The sequence below is a fragment of the Pogona vitticeps genome, chromosome 12 (assembly GCF_051106095.1).
Source record: "Pogona vitticeps strain Pit_001003342236 chromosome 12, PviZW2.1, whole genome shotgun sequence".
Lineage (NCBI taxonomy): Eukaryota > Metazoa > Chordata > Lepidosauria > Squamata > Agamidae > Pogona > Pogona vitticeps.
The window spans coordinates 6,574,446-6,588,735 of NC_135794.1; the positions used below are offsets into that span (position 1 = coordinate 6,574,446).

A 14,290-nucleotide genomic window follows, 5' to 3' on the forward strand; every position below is an offset into this window, starting at 1 on the left:
GATCTTGCAAATGTCACTTGGTTAGGTCATGCTGACGGGGATTATGAGAGTTATAGTCCAAAAAAAGTAATGTCCCCAAGCTTTGAATTATTTGGTACTTTCAACACCTCAAGTAGTGGATGGACTTCTCTGTATGTGAACATCATTTTCTATCTAACTTGCCTTTTCTAAGGCAATCTGGTTGGCCAGACTCTCTTGCATGATGGTCTTCTCTCTTTCTCTCCCTCTCTTTCTTTCTCTGCTTTTGTTCCTCCTCTGATTCCCTGGCTTTCCCTTTCACGTGGGTCTGTTTCCCTTGGTAGCAGCTGAAATTTATGCACACCTCACACCAGTTCCTCCTGCTGAGCAGTCCTCCTGCGAAGGAGGCCCGCTTCCGAACGGCCAAGAAGCTCTATGGTAGCACTTTCGCCTTCCAGTAAGTCCGGATGCCTCTCTTCCCGTTTCTTTCTTTCTTTTTTTTTTCAGAGAAAGGACATGCCCTTCGTTCAAAGAATCTATCCTGATTTGTGCCTCTACTTCTCCTCTGCCTTTTAAAATATTGAAGCGCTGCATTCTGGCTTCAAAAGAGGAACCTATGATAAAAATTTGCAGTACGAAATACTCCAGTTTGTGGTTTCAGCCAGCCAGTCAGCCATGACCTCTGTCACCATGGCAGGACTCCTTGATGTCGTAAACCACACTAGAGGACTCCATTGAATCTGCTGGGATTTGATGAGTCCTGCCCTCCATACAAGGTTCCATTGATTCAAATGGACCAGTTCTAGTTGTGACCTACTTCAGCATGGCATGTCACTGCTCGAAGAGGCCCATTTAAATCAGGGGAACGTATGGAGGAGTTGATTCACCAGATCATCTCTTATTCAGTAGGCCTACTCTGGTGTAACCTGCTGTGGATTCCAACGGGATTTTAGCTGCTGCTCCATTCAATCAAGGGTCATTTTCTCCACTGCAATTGGTTGAAACGCCTTTTCTTTGTGCCCTACCGATTCTGACCATTTGAGCCCCTCCCTTCAGGCTCTGGCCCTGCCTGCGGCTAGCCTTTGACCCCAGTAACTTCTCTGACATTGAATTTGGGCTTTGGGCTGAACGAGGGTTGCTACCCCTCCGCGAGGAGACAGAGTGAGGGGGCCACCAACGACCGGGATGCTCTTGCGTGCCTGTTGGTTGCAAACGGAGCCTTTTCTTCTTCTTCCACAGTGGCTCTCATATTGAGAATTGGCATTCTATTCTGCGCAATGGACTGGTCAATGCCTCTTACACCAAACTGCAGGTAAGGGACCGCTCCACCCCCCTCCACCTGTCTCATTTCCATTCTTTGTGGCAGGGACAGCTTACTGAAGGTGATGTCCTGGGAACCCCTCCCTGCTTTCTCCTTCTCAGACAGGATTCAGGGACTCTGATCCACCATGAGGGTTGGAGAACTCTGCCTGCTGGTGCTCTCTGTAGAACCAGCTTCCTTTGGGCTGATTTTTTTTCCTCCATTGCCTGTGGTGCCCCCTGTGGTGTGTGTGTGTGTCAATGTGCCTCTTCTTAAGGCTCCCATCACTTGTTGGGCCAGTGATCTGGCCATTAGCCACAGGTGATCCGAAATAGGTCTTTTCCTTTGCAGGCTTTCTCTGTGTCCCAAAAACTTTGCATTGATTTCAATTTAGCACCCTCACTTTCTCAAACTGACCCACTGTCCCAAAGGCTGGCTTCTACTGATTGAGGTTTGTCCTGCCTTTCCTCCAGGCAGCACAAATCAGGGCAATGTAGCTTTCTTTTAACCCACTCATTGCCCTAACACAGGGTAACTGAAAGAGGGACTGAATCAAAGAGGAGCTTCGTGGCTGGAGGGAGATTTGAACCTGCATCTCTGGAACTCCAGATGTGCATTATGTCTGCTACATCGGGCAGTTTTCGCCAGACGTTATTGGTCTTGCAACAGTAGATCTAGAAATATCAGCTGCGGCTGATGGAGTTTTGAGGCCACGTGTTTTTGGCTGTGTTTCCCTAAGAGGCGCTGGTCCCGAAGAGCAGGTGGATGCTCTTCTCCCTTGTGTATCACTCCTCCTGCTCCTTTAGATGAAAGCTAGCAATCATGTGACCTATGGGCTTTGTAGCCAGATCCCCCCAATTGTGGCTCTGGACTCCACCTAGGGCCCTTGGATGCCCCACTAACTGAAACTCCCCCCCCCCACATCCATTGCTCCTATATAGAAACGGGTTCTCCATTAGAGCAAAAGAAAAAGAAAGTACAGCAGAATCAATTATTTGGTACCTTGCTTTGCTCACACAACTCCAGTCCCGAGTTGTTTTTTTAAAAAAACCAAACTGGAAGTGGACTTGTGACCTTTCTAATTTTTTTAATGTTTAATTTTTGGTTATTTGGTGGCGTGGGACAGCCTATGCTGGGTGCTTATGGTGGAAAAAGTTGCTTCTGGAGGTTTTTCTGTCCCTCTGCTCCATGCAGAGAGCCGCTGTGACTTCTAGCAAAGCTGAAGTGAGGAGTTGTGAGCTTCCCCCCTCAATGTCTAGACTCTTTGTCTGACAGTGATGTGCGCCTTCGGCAACAGGAAATTCCACGACCGCCCCATGATCTTTCTGAAAGGAAGAAACATGGGCTATAACCGGTAGTACTAAAACTAGGGGTAGTTGTACTATGACTAGTTCAGTACGACCCGCTATCCGCGGAATCAATATCTGCTGATTCATTTTGTCCGCTGTCTGAAAATACTAAGTAAAACCCCTCAGAAATATGTATTTATTTATGCATATGTCCAGAGTGTATTAATCAGAACTGGCTATGAGATGAAGCCAGAGACTATGCAGGGTGTAACATTTGACGCTTCCTCAATTTCCAGCATCCGCAGGGTGTGTGTGTGTTTAGAACCGCTCCGCCACGGACGCCGCACTCCTCCTGCTCCCATGACATATACCCAGTCTTTGCTTCCAATGAGCTTAGAGAATGTAAACGGCTCTTCTGCTCCCCTGCTCCGTAAAACAGCCTTGTGAGGGAGATTAGGCTGATGGAGAGCGTTTTCTGCCTTGAGCCAGGATGTCAGAGCCCCATTCCGACTGCCAAAGCACAGTCGCTCTCAACCTTTGTGATGGGTGTGAATGGAGGTGTGCCAGTGGCCAGACTTGGCTGTGTCTGCCCTGTGGGGAGGTTGGGTTCTTCCCCCCTCTTTTTTTTTTTTTTTTGGCTCACATTAGTGTTTCTCTGCAAGCTGCATGGAGCAGCCTATGGCAAAGGCATCTATTTGAGCCCCATCTCCAGTATTTCCTTTGGATATTCAGGTAAGCGGCTCTCTTTCTTCCTTCATCTGTCAGTGCCTCTCGTGTCCCATAGCAGACATGCTTGCTTCACCTCCAAGAGCCGCTCTCCCCTCCCTCTCTATGTGTGTTTCTCCTCACATCCTGGTGAACGTCCAGCGCCCAGTGCCAGAAACGGATGCTGCCTTTCTACGTCGGTGCTTCCCCCAGAACCTGTTTCGCATCCACAAGCATTTCTCCTTGTTTAGATTTCTGCTTGGTTGGGCTTCTTTGAACGGTGGCGGTGGTGGTGGTGGTGGGTCTCCTTTCCCCTTCTGTGCTTCCAAACTCTTTGGAGGGCACACCCTGCTGATGCGCATTCTTTGCAACATTGTTGGGATGCCCAAAGGCCACGGTGTTCTGTCTGCCCTCAAGAATCTTGTCCACCTGTTTCAGGGTAGAGGTAGACTGAATATCTTAACTGTTAGAGCAGTACAACAATGGAACGGATGACCCTTGGAGCGCTCCAACACTTGGAAGCCTTCAAGAGAAAACTGGACAGCTGCCTGTCAGATCTGCTTTGATTTGGATTCCTGTCTTGAGCCAGGGGTTGGACTGGATGGCCTCATTGGCCCCTATCGACTCCATTATTTTCTGATTCGGCAGTCTTGGTCCATAGGCAAAACAAGGAAAAGTTCAATTGTTGGAGTACTGTTGCTAAAATACCTGAGGCAGCCTGGATGACCACCATCTTTAATGATTTGATCCGTTTTCTAGCTGGCTTTTGGACCATCTAATGCTGAAGTTGAGTTTGAAAAGATCATGTTAAGAGAGATTCTGGTTGGGACATTGGTCAGTTGGCGGCAACGTGTTTTAATGTATGTTTTTGATGAAGGAATTGGACCAGCAGAGTGGGAAGTGCAAGTCTTCTAAGATGGTGGTGTTGGATTGGCTTCTTTGAGACTAGAGGTGACGAGACATGAAGTCTTCTCATTATTGTCTTGCAGGTGGCAAAGTGATGGCGGTGTTGTTGTTGAAAAGCAAAGTGTGCTGTTTATACACTGCCCTCTAGTGCTTAAAGCTCTCTCTGGGTGGGGTACAATTTAACTTATGCAGGCTACACAAAGGCCCCCTCCTCCCAGCCAGCTGGGTACTCAGTTTAACAACCTCAGAAGGATGGAAGGCTGAGTCAACCTCAAGCCGGCCACTGGAGCCCATTGAGATCGGACTCAGGTTGTGAGCAGAGTCTTCGCTGCAGTAGTGCAGTTGAACCACTGCCCTACGAGGCTCCTGAAAGCTGTTGCCAGCTCTGTCAAGCATGGTGGGAGAATTTGCCAACCTGGGCACAGTGTGACATAGGCTGTGACTGAATGGGGGGCTGGCTTCTGATGATAGGGTCCTTGTCTGTTTAAGAATACCCTTATGAATCTATGATCCCATTCATTTCTTGTAGTGGTAGGTTCTTATTACTATCCTTATTCTGCTGTTGTCATTGGTCATTACTCTTCTGTACCACACTTTCTCCAAGGATTTCGGGCAGGGGGGCACAGAAGCTCCCCTCTTCTACTTTTCTCACATCAACCTTGTGAGGTAGTTTTGTCTGAAAGTGACTAGCCAGGGTCCCCCAATGAGCTTCACAGCTGGGCAAGGATGCTCTTAATTGCTTGGTGGGCCACTATGGGGGCCTCTTTTAATCACAGAACTTGCTGAGAGCCTCCAATAGGGTCATTGTGGGGTAGACTTAGTGGAAAGGGAGCATTGTGTGGAAGGAGGACCTCTGCCCTTCCAAATGTTGTTTGACTCCCACTTAGTTATAGGGATGCTGGGAGTTGTAATCAAGAGACATCTGGAGGGCCACAGGTTCCAAATCCTGGTACGGGTGGTCAGGATTTTCCAAAAACCTTACCATCTCTAGATTTATCCCTGACTACTAGAGATGGGCATGAACTGCTGGTTCAACAGTTCGTGCTGGTTCATTTAGCAGCCGAACAGGTGTTGGGTGCATCAAAGCTCCGCCTCCTCCATCAGGTGCCCACTCAGAGGCAGCAGCCAGGCTTCCCTGCCCTGCCTCCTCTGGGCGCTGCCTCTGAGTTGGCAACCTGCTGGGGGAGGCAGAGCTTTGACGCACCAAACACCTGTTTGGTTACTAAATGAACCAGCAGGAACCGCCAAATGGACAGTTCCTGCTCATCCCTACTGCTTCCTTTTTTTCACTTAAATCTACAAAATGAGGTGTCCCCACAACACTGCATACACATTTTAAGGGGCACAGTGTTCTCATTAGCCTGCTGCAGCCTTGTCCTCTGTACAGACTGCAAGATCAGAGTCCAGGACAACATGTGTTTCTATATTTAGTAAGTTTGACAAACTGTCCTTTCTCCAAAATCCGAGGCGAATAAGAACACTGCTATATACGTGGAAAGGAACAAACAGGAAAAAAAGAGAGATCCGTCAATCCACCCATCAATCAGCCACCCGTTTCTGCATGGAGCCAGAAGTCTAATTAGTGCCATCCTACTCTCTTTCCTTTGGGAAGCACTTCTTTGCCTCTCTCATCCATCAAAAATGAAGCTGGTGAAGGAGGTCATTATTGTCCTCATTTTACAGGAGGAAAATGTGAGATCAGAAGGGGGGGGTTATACAATCCCAATCAGGGAGGGAGTCCATGGCGAACCTGATGGGCAGCAGAGAATAGAAGTAGGCTGGTTGATTCCATTCACATTGGGGCCCAGTAGCTCTGAGACGGATAACCCTCTCCTTCCACGGTCAGGGTTTGATGTTTGAGGGCTACCTGGGAAGAAAGTGGGTGCCATTGCCTGATGCCTGGGCCGCATACATGGGGAGAGTTTTAAAGGACAAGACCAAGGCCTGTTCATTCAGTTCTATTTGTGGCGTTTACACTGCCAGCTGGAGGCGAAAGGCTAGGGCACTCCGTGGTGCTAATTCCCCATCACACCTAATTAATCTGTCTGATTTGGCAGATAAAACTTCATCAAGGCTTGTGATGGGATCGTGTTCTGCATCACAACTGAGGATTCAGGCTAGTTGAAAGGATCTGGGATGGTTTCTTTGGGGCACCCCCATCTCTGCCGATAGATGTGAATGGTTGGAGAGCTCAGGAAGAATAAACAGGAAGGTGTTGCTGTTGCCGCTCATCAGCATCTTCTGCCTGAGGCACTCTAGCCTGCCTTTCATCGGTGACAGAGCTCAACGTAGTAGCATATGCAGAATTTGGGGAATTTTGTTTTTGGACTACAGTTCCCACACTCCCCCTCTCATTGTGGACACTGGCTGGGAGGTTTTGGGAGCTGTTGTAGAAAACCCTAAAATTTCTGAGTGCAGGACACGTTTCAATGGGCTTAAGTTATAAGAAGCCAGATTGCGGTTGAATATCGGGAAAAACTTCCTAACTGTTAGAGCAGTATGACAGTGGAACCACTTACCTCGAGTGGTGATGAGTGCTCTAACATTGGAAGCATTCAAGAGAAACTTAGACAGAACCTGTATTCCTGCAGAGTGAGCAGGGGTTTGGACCTGATGGCTTTAGAGGCCCCTTCCGACTTCATTATCCTCTGATTATCTGATAAGTTGTGGTCCTGAGTGTTCATTCCGTTCCTACCTTCAACACAGTGGCTGAACCATGCATCTTCTCAGACCTTGCCCTGGGTCTCACCTTTGTGCATGTCTGTGCCTCCATAGTCATGCATACCCTCTAAGCCTTCACAGAGAGACGGAGCATTTACGCTGTAACTGTAGGCTTCCTCTTCCTCCAGTGACCTCTGTGTGGTGCATCGTGCTTTTCCCCACCTCTTTATCCTCGGATCAGGGTGAGAGTGGGAGACTGGCAAAAGCACACCGAGTTAGCTTTTGCGACAGTTGGGGACTTTAGTCTCTAGAAATTGAACATGACACATCTGGACATAGATAGGGATGGCCAGGGGTTGAAAGGAGGGCAGCAGCTATTGACCTAGGATGCTCCTGTGTCTTCTCTCTCTCGCTTTCTCCAAAGTGTAACATAATCATATCATGACACCCAGCATGTTCTGGTCCCATCCTCCACTCCAGGTCATCGGCTTCTCCTTTTCCTGGGGAAATGGCAAACGTCACCGCATCACACCATGCATGCATTTTTAAAAATGTATTTCTGATGTTTGAAATGTATTTTGAAGTGTGTGCTGAACATATATATAGAGAAAAAAAATCCATACCTTTAACGAAGAGTCTGTTAAAAAACAACAACACCCTTCCTTCCTCTGAAGAGCTCGAGGCTAAGAGGGTAGCATCTTTTTTAAAATAACGTCCTACCTCACTTGCAGTCATGTGGTGAAGGTGTTGGGTAGACAAGGGGAGAGAGAGAGAGAGAGAGAGAGGAAAAGACCTCTTATCACATGGTTAGTTTTGCTACTGGCCAGTGAACCAGATGTGTGTCTCCATCTTCTTGTCCATTGGCTCCGATTAGGAGTCGTAGGGAGTAGGAACCACGTATATTTGATTGATTGACAGATTGATTTGCTGTGATTTTTCTAACAGATCCAGGAGGGGTGGATATTCTGTCTTGCATGGAACACCTGTTTGTTTGTTTGTTTGTTTGTTGTTTGTTTTTACAGTGCTTTTAGCCGGGACCCTTAGGGGTCCTGTTGTCTCTCAGCTCCTTATTTTCCACCACATATTCTCTTTTGCGCCATCACGGAGCTCAGAATCCCGCGATCACCAGCGACAGAACCCCCCCCCCCGGCCCAGTGTACGGTCTCCCTTGTTCTCTTACTCTGTTTGTTGTCAATGCAGGGATGGGCAAAGGGCAGCACAGGATGCCTTCGAAGGATGAACTGGTGCAGAGATATAACCGAATGAACACCATCCCTCAGGTAACTCTGTGTACGTGTGTGTAGATACCTGTGTGTTTTTACAGGCATGACAACCTCTCATAGAGTCTGAAAACAACTACATAAATAGAGAAATGCTTGTAATGCTTGCACAGTTGTTGTTCAGTCGTTAAGTCATGTCCGACTCTTCGTGACCCCACGGACCAGAGCACGCCAGGCCCAAGGCCCTCCTGTCTTTCACTGCCTCCCGGAGTTTGGTCAAATTCCTGTTGATAGCTTCAATGACACTGTCCAACCATCTCGTCGTCTGTCGTCCCCCTTCTCCTCTTGCCTTCACACTTTCCGAACATCAGGGTCTTTTCCAGGGAGTCTTCTCTTCTCATCAGATGGTGAAAGTATTGGAGCCTCAGCTTCAGGATCTGTTTTTTAATTACAGCAGGATTCCTTTATCCATGGCATCAGTTTCTGCTGATTCATTTATCCACGGTCTAAAAATGTTAAAAGAAAAAGGCTAGAAATATCTATTTCTAAATAGGAAGTGACCAGAACTGACCAGGAGAGGGGGCCAGAAACCATGCTATGTATAGTGTTGGCTCTCAAAACAGCTTCTGCTGTAATCCAGATTTTTCAGAATCCATGGAGGGTTTAGAACTGATCCCTCATGGATGTGTGTGTGTGGGGTCCTACTGTACTTTCCCAGACAACAAAGCCCGTAAAAAGCTACATGATGCAAGGGTTTGTTTGTAAATCTCAGACGTTCAGTTCTTTTCATCGTTTGGGGGGCGGCAGCTTCACAAAATGGTGCTGGAACTGCCTCACCTGGATCACGTGTGGGCTTGGGCTGTCGGCCCTGTTGTTCCTTGGTTGTGCATCTTGAGGAGAAAATGTGATGTGTTTGCGGGGTGGGGAGTGTGTTTTTGAGTCCTAGAGTAAATACTTGTATCAGATAGTTTTTAAAGAAGTAATTAAGTGCGCCAATTACTTTTGAGAAATGGGAAGGGGTTACTTCCAAAAAGTAGCTATTAAAACTACACCTGGAAGTTGTAGTTCCAAAGTGCTGAAAAGTGGTGACATCCTCACAATTTTGTGACGTGGGAACAACTCCTCAGGAACAACCATTAATGTGAGTTTAAAAGATTCTAGCTCAGTGGTAGAGCCTTTGTTATGTGCATCAGAGGCCCCAGATCAAACCCAGTGGTCTCCAGGTTAAGCAGGGATAGATCCCCTGCGTGGAAATCTTTGCCATCACTGGATAGAAGGCAGGTTTTGAAACGGAAATCCAGAACTGCAGAAGCTGGAAGGGACCCTGTGAGATCATCTAGTCCATCCCTTGTCAAGGAGGCCCTGTGAGGGGAATCAAACTTCCAACCGCTGGCTCCGTAGCCAGGTATCTAAACCGTTGAGCATCTTTGGTTTCTAATCCAGGAAAGCATAAGTGTGGTTTTCATCTCCTGTCAGAGATGAGGTCCCTTGGTAATTCGCTTTGTGCACTCATCCGAGAACCATGAAGTTGGAAGGGGGGGCTATAAGGCCAGCGGGTCTCCCCTCGGTCTTCATTTCTCAAGACTAAACATACTCAATTCTTTCAGTCTTTCCTCCTAGGGCTTGGTTTGCAGCAATTGGCTGTGGCAGCTGTTAGGCAATTTATTTATTTATTTTATTAGATTTATACCCCGCCCATCTAGACCTAAGGTCTACTCTGGGCGGCATTACAGATTTTAAAAACAGTAAAACCAGTAAACATGCAATAAATCCAAGATGGTAAAATGTGAATGTAAGATACAGCAGGAGGGAAAGCAATGTGGTCAATCCTTTCCCACTGGAATAAGAGTTCATCTCTTTACTCTCCTGTCTGGGTACATTTACCATGATTGGCTGATCTCTTGGATTCAGCCAGGGCTCCTCTTGAGCCACTTTCTTCAAACCTTTCTGAGGAATGGGGTGGCCTTCAAACCTCCCCCTCCCCCACCCGTTGCTGGGGGAAGATGGATAAAACTGCACACCCTCCGGCACTCCCAGGCTGAGGAGGTCTGTTCTCAAGGGAAAAAGAAGAGGATGTCATTCGGTTTCTGTTTGTTTGCTTGCAGACCAGATCCATCCAGTCCAGGTTCTTACAGAGTCGTAATCTGAATTGCATTGCACTTTGTGAAGGTGAGTGACAGAAGGAAGCCCGCAAAGCTCGCGTGTCACGGTTTTGTCTCCTCCTGCAAAGGTTAGCTGAGCAGAAGGCTCGGGGGGGGGGGGCAGTTCACAGAAAGAGTCTTTGAGCCATGCCTGATCAAACTAAAAACTGAGGAAATGGGCTTTCCCCAGAAGGCCCACTGGCATTGGAATCATGGAAGCTCCCCTGCTCTCTGGTGGGCTCCCTCCTTTGCATGTATAGGATCCATGCCCCAGCCTCTCCGGTCGAGAGGGTTTCCCAGAGGAGAACTGCCCATGACCAGGTGCCTCAAGAGGTTGAGGGCAGAGATCAGGTTCATACGAGGTTCCTGTGCAGTCCTCTAGACCAATATTTCCCAACCTTGGGACCACAGATGTTCTTGGACTGCAACTCCCAAAAGCCCTTGCCAGGACAGCGAGCGGTGAAGACTTCTGGATGTTGCAGTCTAAGGAAGTCTGGGGACCCAAAGTTTGGAACCACTGTTCCAAGATAATAGTGATGGTGGGCTTTGAAGCTGCTCTTACAGAATATGGACTTGGAGGCATCTCAACACACCTTCATCAGCCTTTTCCGAACTAGTGCTCTTCAGATATTATGGACGGCACCTCCTGTAATCCATGATCATTGGATATGATGACTGAGGGCGATGGGATCTGTAGGAATTAACATGTCAAGGACTGTGTTGTGTCCCATCATTTTTGGGGAAGAAATGGGTTATATTCCTGCCCCCTCTTCAGAAAGAAGGGGATGCTGCGGTCATAACATAAACATCTACCTGTTGCCTGAACTTAGGGAGGGCTTAACCTTTGGTATAATCCTGATTATAAATTTAGAACTGCAGAGCTGGAAGGGACCCTATGGATTATCGAGTCCAGCCCCTGCCAAGTGGGGAATCAAATTCCCAACCTCTGGCTCTGCAGCCAGATGCCTAAACCACTGAGCTATCCAGCAGGTCTGAAGAGGCTTTTGTTGTTTCTCTTGGGCAAGAGCCTCTTTGCCCTCTCAGATATAGGATTCAGTTTCCCTTCATGGATTTCTGTCCCCATCGCAGCCAGCATCAAGCAGCTTCTGGACTGCAGAAGCCATTGTTAGCTTGGGTTCATGACGGCTGCTTCATTGGGGTAAGGAGCATCTTCCAATATCCAAGAGGTTTGTGCCCCAAGGAATGAGATTAGCGTTGTTTTTGGAAGCCCAGGTTGGGGGGGGGGGAGGCTGATGCCAGGCCTCCTTTCCCTGGATTATTTATTTGCACCGTGTTCAGTAACCTTGAAATTAGTGGCTTTGTTCTCCCTTGAGCAATCTTCGAGTCTTGTTCTTCTGAGGCTCTGAGTGGAGCAAATTTCAGAATTCAAACTTCTGGAGGGACGCTTCCTGAAATCATCCTAGAGAGCAGCTTTAACACCATGGAGCTCCTGGAGTGATTGTAGATCCCAAGTGTTGCGATCTTGCAACCCATGACTGTGGTATTGCTCCTTGTGTGCTGGAACATCTGGAGGGCACGTCCACCCTTGTAGTTCGATGCCTTTTTTGTACAGCGTCGTGGTCTGTCCTTGTCTTGTCCCTCAGTGGGAAATGCGCATGAGCCGCATCAAGCATATATAACCAGTTAGGTTCAAAGGGTATTTGGGTAATAAGGATCAGATTCCCACCTTCTGAGTTGCACTGTGTGACTCTTCCCAGCATGCTGTGTCTTGGAGGGTTCCGTGACCTCCAAAAACAGGTTGGAGTCGGCAGCCACATCTTGAATCTCGGGCTCCGAAACACCTAGCTGTCCTGCTGAATGGGTGGCACTGCGGCCGGGGTGTCGCATTCTCCTAGTGTCACAGCTGTTCCCTTTCTCCTTGCAGTGATTACATCGAAGGATCTCCAGAAGCATGGCAACATCTGGGTCTGCCCTGTGTCGGATCACGTCTGCACCCGCTTTTTCTTTGTGTGAGTAAATGGCACCGGTCTAGGGGAAGATGCCCCTCCGTATTTTAGTAGGATAGTTTTGGGCAGTGCTCACCTTGAGAAATATGCAAGAAGAAGAGAGTTCAAGCGTTGCAGAAGAAGGGCTATGTTGGATCAGGTGAAGAGGTGCCCATGCAAAGCTCATGAGCAAGACAGAAATGATGTCGTCTCCCTCGCTCTTCTGGCCCAAGACATTATGCTCTCTGTGGCTGGCAAGTTCCTTGTGTAGAATTTGGCTCGATTGTCATTCACCTTCTAGACTGGTAAGGGGATTTTGCCCTTCCCTCTCACTAGAGGCCACAGAGTTGTTTGGAAGACCTGGGTGTCCTACACAGGTCTGCTCTCCAACACTGGGAACAGCAGGGGAGCCCAGGAAAAAGGATAGCTGGGAGCCTGTGACCACCACTCCCATCGTATCTGCCCTCTGAGGCCATTGCCCTCTTCTGCCGCCTGGTAGGGCTGGCACTCTGTTCTCAGCACCTGCTATTAGAGAGGCAGTCCCTGATTCCTGGAGACTGCTTATTGAAAATGTGCCTTGTAGTCATTGCTTGAAAACAAGCATCCCCTTCTGGACTGGTGTTCCCAGAATCCTTCAGCTTGAGATTCCACAGTCTCTTCCTTGAGAGAAAAGCAGCCTACAAATGACACGAAATAGACAGAAGGGGGCAAATTTCCAAATGGTTATGGTCAGTCCATCATGGCTCGCCTCCACAAATCTAAAAGGGTTTCTCTCTTCCTCGCAGGTACGAAGATGGCCAAGTAGGAGACGCCAACATCAATACTCAGGACCCCAAAATCCAAAAGGAAATCATGCGCGTGATTGGCACTCAGGTGTATACAAACTGAGTAAGGTGGAGGATCTCTTTCCCTTCTGCACATGACCAGCGCTGCTCCTGCCCCCTCTGACCTGGGCAGAAGGGAGCCAGGTGTTGGAGGCTACAGAGGAAGCAATGATCACCCTGGCTGGATAAGGGCCCAGACCCACGGAGAGTTTGGGGGGGGTGGGAGAAGGGGGCAACCTGCATCACCTCTGAGCTGCAGAGGCCCATGGGAATGCCTCTGGAGGACTGGCAGTTGCTCTTGCCACCCTAGATGTAGAATATCCAAGAGACACTTGGAGGGGGTGGAGTGACTTGAACTCATCTCCCACGAACAGTTGGGGCTGTGGGCCCTGTACTCCCACCTTCGTGGCGATGACATTTTTAACAATGAAAAAAGGAAGAAGAAGAAAAGAAAAGAATCAAAAAAACAAGTGAGCGAGAGGGTGTGTGAGCAAATGGTTTTAGCTTATTAAAATTCTCTTTAAAATAGAAATAAGCTGTTGCATGCCAGTGTAAACTTTGAGCATGATGGTGGCCAGCAGATTTCCGGCTCGCTGTGCCACACGGAACATGCTGATTTTGTTTGAGTTCGGAAACTAGAGGAGGGTTGGTCGTTAGAAATTAGGGACTGCCGTAAAATGCAAGGGCTTCCCAGGTAGGGTGGGGGGAAAGTCTGGCCTGAGAAATTGCAGTGATGAAGAGTTGACCCAACTTGGGAATATGGACTGGTGGTCCCTATAAGGCAGCTTCTTACATGTCCCCTTCCACTCTTTCTTCCTCTCTCTTCCCCAGGGAGACAAGATAGCTCTTTGAGCTGCCCTATTCCCCCCTTCTCCTGGAATGGGTGCATTTATGAATGTGTCACAGTCACCAACTGGACAACAATTTGTGTGAAAGGGCAAACAGCATTAAGTACAGCAGGACCCCCATATCCATGGGGGATTGGTTCCAAGTACCTCAGTGGATACTGAAAACCGTGAATAATCGTGAATGTTATACATAGCATGGGAAAAGGGAGGGGGGAGGAAATCAGAAAAAATATTTACTGTGTATTACCAGAAGTGGCCACTAGAGGGAGGCAGAGATCATGCTATGGAAGTGGTCACCAACCTTCTCCGAACTGCGGATTGGCTGGGGTGAGCGGGGCACCTGTGTGTGCATGCGCATGCGTGGGGGGGGGAGATCTGCCTCTGCGGCCCAGTCTTGACAAGGCCGTGGCCTGGGGGTTGGGAACTATAGTGCTATGGTATATATTCTTCATCAACAAGAATACATAGCATGGTCTCAGGCTCCCTCTAGTG

General features: G+C 48.4%; 1 protein-coding gene across 5 annotated transcripts in view; it reads left to right on the forward strand.

Annotated features, from left to right (window-relative positions):
- The window catches only part of PARP6 (poly(ADP-ribose) polymerase family member 6), a 35,071-nt gene extending 21,586 nt beyond the window's left edge, over positions 1–13,485 (forward strand). For 2 of the 5 annotated variants that reach the window (XM_078380954.1, XM_078380952.1), the window contains exons 16-22: positions 306–415; positions 1,198–1,270; positions 3,210–3,279; positions 8,020–8,099; positions 10,145–10,208; positions 12,066–12,150; positions 12,912–13,485. In XM_078380954.1, the coding sequence (XP_078237080.1) occupies positions 306–415; positions 1,198–1,270; positions 3,210–3,279; positions 8,020–8,099; positions 10,145–10,208; positions 12,066–12,150; positions 12,912–13,014 (585 nt within the window). In that variant the 3' untranslated portion in view covers positions 13,015–13,485. Of the gene's footprint in view, positions 1–302; positions 416–1,197; positions 1,271–3,209; positions 3,280–8,019; positions 8,100–10,144; positions 10,209–12,065; positions 12,151–12,911 lie in introns of all 5 variants that reach the window. The other 3 variants (XM_078380951.1, XM_078380953.1, XR_013538948.1) reach the window with 2 other exon arrangements.
- Positions 13,486–14,290: the final 805 nt, after the last annotated feature.